The sequence below is a fragment of the Mustela nivalis genome (assembly GCF_964662115.1).
Source record: "Mustela nivalis genome assembly, chromosome: 10".
NCBI classification, from domain to species: domain Eukaryota; kingdom Metazoa; phylum Chordata; class Mammalia; order Carnivora; family Mustelidae; genus Mustela; species Mustela nivalis.
Window position 1 is genome coordinate 104,083,351 of NC_139029.1, and position 10,818 is coordinate 104,094,168.

General features: G+C 43.5%; 1 protein-coding gene and 1 long non-coding RNA gene across 2 annotated transcripts in view; one reads left to right on the plus strand and one right to left on the minus strand.

The window, feature by feature from the left end:
- Window positions 1-5,649, minus strand: part of LOC309843249 (acidic mammalian chitinase-like) — a gene marked incomplete at its 3' end in the record, with an annotated part of 40,163 nt that extends 34,514 nt beyond the window's left edge. Inside the window, exons 1-2 of the mRNA XM_082688577.1 lie at window positions 5,418-5,649; window positions 5,132-5,258 (exon numbers count right to left, since the gene is read on the minus strand). Coding sequence (XP_082544703.1) covers window positions 5,132-5,258; window positions 5,418-5,576 — 286 coding nt within the window. The 5' untranslated portion in view covers window positions 5,577-5,649. The remainder of the gene's footprint in view (window positions 1-5,131; window positions 5,259-5,417) is intronic.
- A 4,025-nt stretch (window positions 5,650-9,674) lies between these two features.
- Window positions 9,675-10,421, plus strand: LOC309842740. Its single transcript, XR_014299751.1, has 3 exons — window positions 9,675-9,903; window positions 10,072-10,199; window positions 10,346-10,421. It is a non-coding gene; the product is annotated as an uncharacterized lncRNA (long non-coding RNA).
- Window positions 10,422-10,818: the final 397 nt, after the last annotated feature.

Below are 10,818 nucleotides of genomic sequence, written 5' to 3' on the forward strand. Positions count from 1 at the left end.
CCACATTGAGATACCACCTTACACCAGTTAGAATGGCCAAAATTAGCAAGACAGGAAACAACATGTGTTGGAGAGGATGTGGAGAAAGGGGAACCCTCTTCCACTGTTGGTGGGAATGCAAGTTGGTGCAGCCTCTTTGGAGAACAGTGTGGAGATTCCTCAAGAAACTAAAAATAGAGCTTCCCTATGACCCTGCAATTGCACTACTGGGTATTTACCCCAAAGATACAGATGTAGTGAAAAGAAGGGCCATCTGTATCCCAATGTTTATAGCAGCAATGGCCATGGTCGCCAAACTGTGGAAAGAACCAAGATGCCCTTCAACGGACAAATGGATAAGGAAGATGTGGTCCATATACACTATGGAGTATTATGCCTCCATCAGAAAGGATAAATACCCAACTTTTATAGCAACATGGACGGGACTGGAAGAGATTATGCTGAGTGAAATAAGTCAATTATCATATGGTTTCACTTATTTGTGGAGCATAACAAATAGCATGGAGGATAAGGGGAGATGGAGAGGTGAAGGGAGTTGAGGGAAATTGGAAGGGGAGGTGAACCATGAGAGACTATGGACTCTGAAAAACAATCTGAGGGTTTTGAAGGGGTGGGTGGTGGGAGGTTGGGGGATCCAGATGGTGGGTATTGGAGAGGGCATGGATTGCATGGAGCACTGGGTGTGGTGCAAAAATAATGAATACTGTTACACTGAAAAAATTAAATATTTTAAAAAATACTTATAAAATTAAAAAAACTTAAAAAATACTCTTAAGATACATACCAACAAGATAGAGTCAATCAAAGTAGAAGGAGGGAAAAAGTGTACCATGCAAACATTAACCAAAGAAAGTTGGTATAGCATACTGCTATCAGACAAAGCAGACTTTAAGATAAGAAGCATCCCTAGAAATAAAGAAGGGCACTTGAGAATAATAAGTTGATCCAATAAAAAGATATAGAAATGTGTAATCTTCATAATATAAAATTGACAGAAATGAAAGTTCACTACCATAGTAGGAGAGTTTAAAGAACCTCTCACAGCAATAGAACAAAGAAAATGGTGTCTAGATCAAAGCACATGATTAATTTTAACTGACATCCATAAAACACTGTATCTATCCATAGCTGCACAATCCCATTCTTTTCAAGTGCACATGATGAAGTTAAAGGGGTCGGGGATGTTGTTTCCAGAGAGCTCTCTCCCTGAAAGCACATACGAAGAAGAAATAATCTATTGAAGAGACACATTCTGGCAGGTGGCACCCTTAAGTGTGTGCACAGAAGGCTGAGAGCATTACCATAGAAATTCACATATGGGAAACCAGATAGGAGGTATTAAAAGAAGGCATTCTTCCAATAAAAGGTGAGTCACAAATTGAAAGGAGGAAATGGAGAAGGAGCAGTTCCCATCTTCTATAACTTTTTGGTTAGATACTGTACTTGCAGTAAATACCATGGGAATGCACCTGTATTACACTATTCATTCAATAATGTTCATTCATGTATTTGATAATGATTTAATGGCTGCCTACCCTGTGGCAGGTACTGCTGCTTCCCCACGGTGCACGCAAGAAGAATGAGGCACAAAAGAGTCAGCAGCAAGAGAACGGGAGCAGGGGGCCACAATAGAAAACACAAAAGACCATCGCCCCAAACAAGTCCTCACTCTCCTATTTATTGGAAAGTAGGTAACAACCAACAAAGAAGCCAGAGTAGGTTACACATTGACCAGAGGTCTTGTAGATAAGTAAGAAGAAAGGCAAAATGTCTGGTCACGTAGTATGTGACCTACAGTGAGCAAGCCCAAACACGGGGCTTCAAGCTAGGGCAACAAGCTAGGGCATCCTTAGCTGCTTGGCTTCATGGACGTCTATCGTCCTCTCCCCTCAGAGGCCTGTTGGCAGTACATGTTTTTCTCAAGGCTATATCTAAGCATGCTTGATGGCTAGTATAATTTATCATGGCTTATATTTTAAGCAGTACGTTGTTCTGAGGGACCATTACAAGGTACCACGTAGGTGCTGAGCTATATGAGTAAACAAGACACAGGGCTCACCATTATCAGTGCAGGCAGATACGTAAGTGGAAAATTATGACCTGGTGAATTAAGTGCTACAGGACAAGTGAGAACGGAGTAACTATTAGAGCCAAATAAAAAGGAGTCTGGCTTGAGGAGTGGGCAACAATGCATCTGGATTTAAAGATTCATTAAAAAAAAAAAAAAGCAAGACACAGGTAAGCGGGGAGAATCAAGAGAACATTTTTGGAGAATATTTTTTTAGGATATCCAGCATTTGGATATATTTGGATATATATTGGATATATATTTGGATATGTAAAGATATAGTAAAGACGTGGAGAGACGGGGGCACAGGAAGCCTTGCAAAGTGATAATGTGAAAATTCACCACCAAAAAGCATAGAGTAAGATGGAGAAGGGTTTGAGAAAGTGAAGGAAAGGTACAAAAGGGGATGCTTCTGTATGTAGGAAACACAAGAGACAGATAATGATGGATTTTTCTGGAAGATGGAGTTATGGGACAAGCAAGGAGCATTGTAAAAACCGCCACAGAGCTTTTGAGCTCTTTTCACCAGGCAATAGAGATGCTCACCCCACCCTTTGAATCTGAGCTGGCCTTGTGATTTGCTTCAATTGATGGAATGCAGCTGGTGTGACACTGGTGAGTTCTGAGCCCAATCATGAACAGGCCATGAGGCTTTGGCTCTCACGGTCTCAGAATGCCAAGACTGTCACGTGAGCGGGGCCAGCCTGAGGGAAGATGAGAAGCATGTGGCCAGTCATGCTCTCCGCTTCAGCCCCGAGCTAGGCAATTCCCAGAAACTCCCAGAAACAATCTCCTTGACTGCAGCTGACCATAGATGGGTAAGGGAGCCCAGCCAAGACCAGTAGAAAAAGGACCCAGCTCAACCTAGCCCAAACTGCTGACCCACGGAATTGTGAATGAAATTAATTGCTGCTGGCTTTTTTTTTTTAATTTAAATTTTTTTTAATTGTGGTAAAAAAAAACATACAAAATTCACCCTCTTAAACATTTTTAAGTGCACTGACCAGTAGCATTTGTTATAATCAAGCATTATCATGACACAGAGGTCTAGAAGTTTTTCATCTTGCCAAACTGAAACTCTCTGTTACCCATTTGATGACTACCCAGCCCCTCTCCCCACAGTCCTTGGCAACCATCATTCTACTCTCTGTGCCCCTGCTTTTGGCTACTCTAGATATCTCATGTAAATGGAATCATACAGTATTTGTATTATTGCAACTGGCTTATTTCAGTCAGCATAAGATCCTCAAAGTTCACCCATGTCATAGCATGTGAAATTGTGGCTGTTTTAAAGGACTGTATTTGGGGGTGGCTTATCATGCAGCCAATGTTAAGATAAAAAGTGTGGTCTCAAAGAATAGGATTCATTAAGTCTGGGGTAAGGACTTGAAATCAGGTGAAAATATCAGTTTAGATGTCAGTTGGAGTAAAAAGCAAGGAAAGACTTCAGAGCCAAACCACAAGCCATACAGGGAATCTAAGGGAACAGGGTAAGGCCCCTGAGTTTTATCCTCCTGGCCAGCGTTCCCTCAAGTGCCCTTCAGAATGCCATCAATTGGTGTTGTGTTCATGATGAAAAAGTGTCTTTGATTACCTTGAAGAAATGCTACATAGGAGAAGCTTTTCTTGGAAAATCCCTATTATCATTATAAAGAGTCCCAAGAAGGCCTCTATGCTTATTTTGGCATTTCCCAAGTGTGTTAATTTATGGAATTTTTTTCAAGTTTGTTACCTTATCATCCTACAGAACACACCAAGAAAAGGCTAACTTTAGACAGTGTTTCCCAAATTGTTAAACTATGGCATCCTTTGTTCATGCATATTTATTGATATCTTAGCATATGTAGTTTAAGAAACGTTGCAGCTCTGTTTCATAGAAATATACTGGGAGCTATAGATGTAACTCTAAATTTTTTAATAGCCACCTTTAGAAAAGTAAAAAGAAACTAGTGGAATTAATTTAATATGTTCTATTCAATCTAACTTATCTATATTATTATCATTTTTTCCTGGGACTGCTCTACTCATTTATGTAATTTATATGTAAGTCATTGAGATGTTTTACTTTTGTTTTCCCCTTAGTGAGTCTTCAAAATTTGGAGTGTATTTCATACTTATATACATACACATCTCAGTTTAGACTAGACAAATTTCAAGTGTTCAGTAACCATCCGTGACTAGTGGCTATGGGATTGGACAGCCCTGCTCTAGAGAGCCCAGCAGAGAGCTCAGACATGGCTTTTCTGTTACAGCCTTCCCATAGGTTTGCTGTAATTGGTTATGGTTTCAACTTAGGCCCTCTCTTTCTTCTGAGAGAAGCCATAGGGACCATCCATATATAAAATAGGCCTTGTGTTTATTTTAAGAGTGTTCATCCTAACATTATACAGCATTCTCTTTACAAACCCTGGGGGGGAGGGAGTATATTTCTTCTCCTAGAATCTAAAATAGTTGTGTTTTTTTTTTTAAATTGTCTTGTTGGTTGTTGTTGTTGTTTTTTTTTTTTTCTTTCTGGACATTATAAATTGTGTAACTCATTTCCTATCTTTCATTAGCTACGAGAAATACAGAATCAAATTTGTGGCCCACACATAGCAAGAAAACAGGATAGCATTTCCCCAAATGTGTTTAGTCTATTACCAGCTTGTAAAACCCTACTGTTATTTATAACCCGTTTTGTGAAATGCCTCAGCTGACGGACCAGCCACCTGTCAGATCCAAATAACTCGGCTAAAGAAGAAGAAGAAGAAGAAGAAGAAGAAGAAGAAGAAGAAGAAGAAGAAGAAGAAGAAGAAAGGAGTGAAGGAGTGAGAAGCTAGAGTGAAGCAAGTGAGGTGGAAAAGTGGCACAAAATCTGGGCACCTAGTCCCACACACTTACCTGCCTCGGATCTGGGCACATGGAACTTTGCACCAGGAGGTTTTTAAAATACAGGGCATCGCCCACTTGCCCCATGTTGCTGGGGATGGTGGTGACTGCCCCTGGCTACACCGTGGTGGCCCACGAAGAGTCTTTAGAACCGCAGACGGCAGGCAGTGGGTGCAAGCGAGGGCCCGCAATTACCTGGTGAGTTTCCTGAGTAGGACCTGATGCTCCAACCAGCCGGCTGGAAGCGCAGTATTTCCCTTGGATTCTGGCCAACATCTGTCTTGCTCGAAGGCTCAAGCCGCCTCAGGGATGCTGGATGCTCCTACAGAGGATTTAAAAAACTCCTGACAACCTTTGGCAATAGATCACCCAGCAATAGATCACCCAGCCAATGTGTGGGTGAAGGGCGCAGGTAGCAGCGAGAAATAAGTACAAGAGGCGTTGATCACCGACACCTCCAATGCGCTGAGTGTCACTTTACCGTTAATCCTGAATCGCCCCCTTCGGGAACCGCAGTGGGGATTTCCTCGTTGGGCACACCCCAACCCTGTCGCGTTCTATGCCATCCCGCCTTGCCAGCATGGCAGCTTCCTGCGGCCATTTCCATCTCTGTAAGCAGAGATTTCGGCGCCGCGGCCATCCCTTCCGCTCAGCTCAAGGGGATGTGGGGTGGAGGGACCCCACCACCTGCGGGGATGAAGGGTGAATGCTGCAAGGAGGGGAGAGGAGGCAGCGCGGAGTGCCAGCAACTGCGCTCTCCCGGAACGCCGCTAGGGGTCGCTCTGGCTGGGCCCCGGCCAGGAGGGGAAAGGATGTTGGGGTTGGGGACCATCGCCATAGCAGCCCAGCTCCGAACTGGTCACCGAGCACAGGCGGGGCGGGAGCGTAGGGCTGGATCCCAGCGGGATGGCACCGCGAGGGGCTCGTCACTCGCGAGCGATGCTCGATTGTGCCCGCACCGCCTGCAGGTCCATGCCTCACGAGGAGGCCGACCAGACAGGCGGTCAGCCCTGGGGCTCCAGGATCTGGGTGGGGTGTACTGAAGTCAGAGGACAAGGTGGGCTCCTAAAATACTGAATGGCGCCCCCTGACCTGCTCCTCTCTACTTTCTCCCTAGTTCTGAGTAAGATTCAGAGACAGGAGTCGGGGCTGTGAGTGAGGGTGGGTTTCGGGGTGTACTTGGGCCAAAGGAAAGCACAGTGTGGGGCAAGATCATGCACACCCGAGCCACACTGCCGGCTTTGACAGGCATTTTCCCGCTGTATGACTTTAGGCAAGGCTTTCAGCCTTCCTGGGCTAAGTTTCCTCTCTGTAAAGTGGAAATAATCACCATGACTACCTCAGGGGGTCCTTGTGAAGATTCAAGAAGTTTATGTTTCTTTTCTTTTCTTTTTCTTTCTTTCTTTTTTAAAGATTTTATATATTTTTGATACAGAGAGAGAGAGAGACAGAGACAGAGAGAGAGGGAACACAAGCAGGGGGAGTGGGAGAGGAAAAGGTGCCCAAGAAGTTGATGTTTCTTGAGTGCAGAGCACAGGGCCTGCATATAGGGCGCTCTGTAAGTGTTGGTTAAATAAGGCAGCAGGAAGGGCCTTGGGGCCAAGGGCTGGGGATTACCAAGGGTGACTTACTGCCTGCAGAGCCGGGCAATGAGATAAGGAGCCATCCTGGTGCATGGACCCTCAGCAGGAAGACAGCAATACAGATGCCTGTACAGATGTCTAAAGGGCAAACCACAGCGATCACACGATCATGGGGGCATCTGGGGAAACCCTGAGCCAAAGATCCTGGGCCTCACGATATGTTCAAGTTTTCCTTTTGTAATTCACTTACAAAATGGCTGGGTCAGCACTTGGTGCAAATCTGGTGTCTTCTATTCTGCGGAAGTAAGAGAACATTCAGTGTCTAATGGAATGTCTGACCAACATTCTGAATCCCATCACATAATCCATCACCCAAAGCCAGACACATTAGAGAGTGAAAGGGACATTAGAATTTTGTCACTTTTGAAAGAGTTAATTTTGATTGTGTTGTTATACAAATAAACTTATCAAATATTTCCATTAAAACTATTTTCAAAAAAATGTTTTTTCTAAAAAATAATACGTATCTGCATAATAAATCAAAATTTTAAAATCTGAGTAATTATTCTTGTTATATATTGCAGCCACTGTGGGAAACAGTATGGCAGTTCCTCAAAAACTTAAAAATAAAAAAATAAAAAATAAATTTTTAAAAACCCTTAAAAATAGGGCACGTGGGTGGCTCAGTTGGATAAGTGACTACCTTTGGCTCAGATTATGATCCTGGAGTCCCAGGACCAAGTCCTACATTGGGCTTCCAGTTCCATGGGGAGTCTGCTTCTGCCTCTGACCTTCTCCCCTCTCATGCTCTCACTCTCTCTCTCTCACATAAATAAATAAAATCTTAAAAAATTTTTAATACAAACTACCCTACAAAACAGTAATCACACTACTCGGCATGTACCCCCCAAAATACAAAAACACTAATTCAAATGGGGTACAGGCACCCCTGTATTTATAACATTATTTTCAATCGCCCAAATATGGAAGCAGTTCAAGTGTCCATGAATTGATGAGTGGATAAAGAAGATGTGATGTATATATCCAACAGAATATTATTCAGCTGTAAAAGAGAATGAAATCTTGCCATTTTCAAGAACATGGATGGAGCTAGAGTGTATAATGCTAAGTGAAATAAGTCAATCAGAGAAAGACAAATACCATATGATTTCATTCATATATGGAGTTTCAGAAACGTAACAGATGAGCAAAGGAAAAGAGAGACATAGAGAGACAAACCAAGAAATGGACTCTTAACTATAGAGAACAAACTGAAGGTTATGGCGGGTGGTGTGGGGGGCCCTAGGGAGATGGGTAGTGTAGGAGATGGGGAATTAAAAAGTACACTTATGATGAAAATAAAATAAAATGATTAAAGCAACAACAACAAAAATCTGAGTAATTATTCTTGCTGTATAATGACAAACTGATCAGTTTCTTATCCATATTCCTAGTTCAGTATCACTGGCATTTTATGAAGGATTTTTCAATATGGTTTTATTATTTTTAATTTTTTTCATAGTATTTCTTGGAATTTTCAAAGTCGCTCTTCATACTTAATTATTTTGAAAATGCTGATCCCTTCTATATTCATTCATCAGGGATCATAACAAAATACCACGGACTGGGCAGCTTAAACAACAGAATTTTGTCTCACAGTTGTGGAGGCTAAAAGTCCGAGATCAAGGTGTCTGCTGGATTGATCTTCTGAGGTGATCTTCTGAGGCCTCTCTCCTTGGCTTGTAGATGACCACCTTCTCCCTGTGTCTTCACATGGTCCCCTGTGTGTGTGTGTCTTGGTCCTAATCTCCTTTTCTTGTAAGGACACCAGTCATCCTGGACTAGGGCCAACCCTAATGACCTCATTTTATCAATTACCTCTTTAAAGCTATTAATCAGCTACTCAGTGTATCTAAAAGTATTTGAAAATTTGACAATTTTTATTTTGCACAATAAATTGTCACAGTTTGTTTTGGACACATCAGTGAGTGATTTGTGGCCTCCACCCAATCCCCTGAGCATTTCTCCTTGGTGTGTTTTTTTAATTTAGAAAAAAATATTGTTTTCACATAATGTTATACTCCACTAATATTTGACTTTTTTTTAAAGATTTTATTTATTTATTTGACAGAGAGAGAGATCCCAAGTAGGCAGAGCAGCAAGCAGAGAGAGAGGGAGGAAGCAGGCTCCCTGCTGAGCAGAGAGCCCAATGCCAGGCTTGATCCCAGGACTCTGAGACCTTGACCTGAGCCAAAGGCAGAGGCTTGACCTACTGAGCCACCCAGGCACCCCAAATATTTGACTTTATTATTATCACCAAAAATATTTTCAACTTTTTTTTTTCACTGACTTTACAATAGCATTTATAATAACGTCTGATGTTTTTATCTTTGACAAAATGAACCACCAAAAGCCTTCCTTTAACTTCATGAACTGGGTGAAAAAATTTCACCCCTTGTTACAATGGATTTATCTGCTTTTCTATTTGAAGCATCTGACGATTTGGATATAAATGAGGTATTACTTAAAACCTAGTGAATCTTATCTGTAAATTGAGCTTCACTTTTATACCTGTACAAACACATACACAACAAGAATGGAAAAAAGGAAACATTAATTTGGCCTGGGTCCCCGTTTGTCATCCACATCCCCCCAACCTGTAATGTCCCACATTTCCCATGGATCCCATCACTGATGGCAGGAGGTCTCTGTGCACCTCGAAGCCTACGCATGGTTGGGACCTTGGCACAGGTGAACTGGTCACCGGAACCTCTCTAGCCAGTCCTGGAGAGCAGACAGATAGCTGTCCCCAGTCACCTCCACTTGAGCAAATGTCCGTTGATCAGCAAGCCCCCTGCCAGCGGTCACTGCAAGACACTATAATTTAGGTTTGTCCAAAAGGGCCAGGAAAGGGAAAATTGGCTATCCTTTGGGAACATTTAGATGCAGCCCCACGTTAAAGGAAGAGCTCTGTGTATGAAACACGGCAGAAAGTGAAAGTAGTAAGTGGAAGTCTATTGAATCCATTCCAGATCATTTTGATCCAACTAGTAACAAAAACATTCTTATAATACAATTGAAAAACCAGCCAAATCGCTAAGTGAATGGGAGGCTGGAACCACAGTGACCAGCCGGGACCACGCTCAGCAAACCAAGATGGCTGGGCATCCTGCTGGTACCCCAGCTGAGGAGAGGAGAGAGAAAAACTCCCCCTACGGTTTGCTTTTGTCTAGCGAGCATAAGCGGCAGGACCCTCCACTTCCGCCCCTGGGGGACTGGTTAGTGTGGGAGCACCTTCTTGCTTGGTGAGCAGCATTCTTCCTCAGCTTCTTCAGCTTGGGCACTGGTCTGCGGATGGGCAGAAGCCAAGCTGTCCTCAACACGGTAGGAAGGAGACCCCCGCTCCACCCCTGCTCTTCTTATTTTCTTGGTGCCTTCCCTGAGGGAACTGAAAGGTACATATGGGTGTGGTGTGGCAATAAAGATGATAAGGAGGTGATTTAAAAGTAATTTTGGAAGCAGTGCTGAGAATCTTTGCTCCTAACCTTACAGGTGTGGAAGTGGAGTGCTCGGATTCCCCGACATCATGCTCTGTCCTCAGTCTACCAGTACGGCTGCATGGGGTTTGAGCCCTGGAGTTGGGAGATAAAAACTTGGGAAAGGAAGAGTTCTGGAAGGAGGTGAGGCAATAAATTAAGTGTCCTGAGTCCAGCTACTCTTCTCGGTCCTTCTGTAAGACCCTTTGGAGGCATATTTGTGGGAAGGAAGCAGGACTTGATCTCTCTTGTCACCCAGAGCCTCCCATTTCCTTTCCCCTTGTCCTCAGGATGGGCCACAGAGACGCTCAGAGAGGTCCCAGCCACTGCTCTGCCTTCCTTCCAGCCCCAACCTCTGGAGAGCAGGTAGGTGGGCTTCTCTTTTACATGCAGGGTAGAAATGTGCAGATTTATAAATCCAAAGACACAGCTGGCATTCTGAAGCAAAACCGCCATCTAATTATCCTTCCATCCTATAGTCTCCAGTGGACCCAACAGGTAAGTGGCTTAACACAAATGACAGCAGAAGCAGCTGGCTCAAAGACCAGGCCTGTCTGACAAGCCTCCTCATAGATGTGCTCATTCACGAAGATGTGATGGGGGTGCTGGGACAGAGACTCTTGGACCTCCTGGCACAGAATCCTCCATCACCCGCACTCTAACCCCAGGAGCCACAGTGGTGATGGGGCTGAGCTGGTACCTGGTAGAGATGGGTGCTTGGCAACTTGAAGAGAAAGCAAGTGGCTCCTGTGAGTTCAGAGGT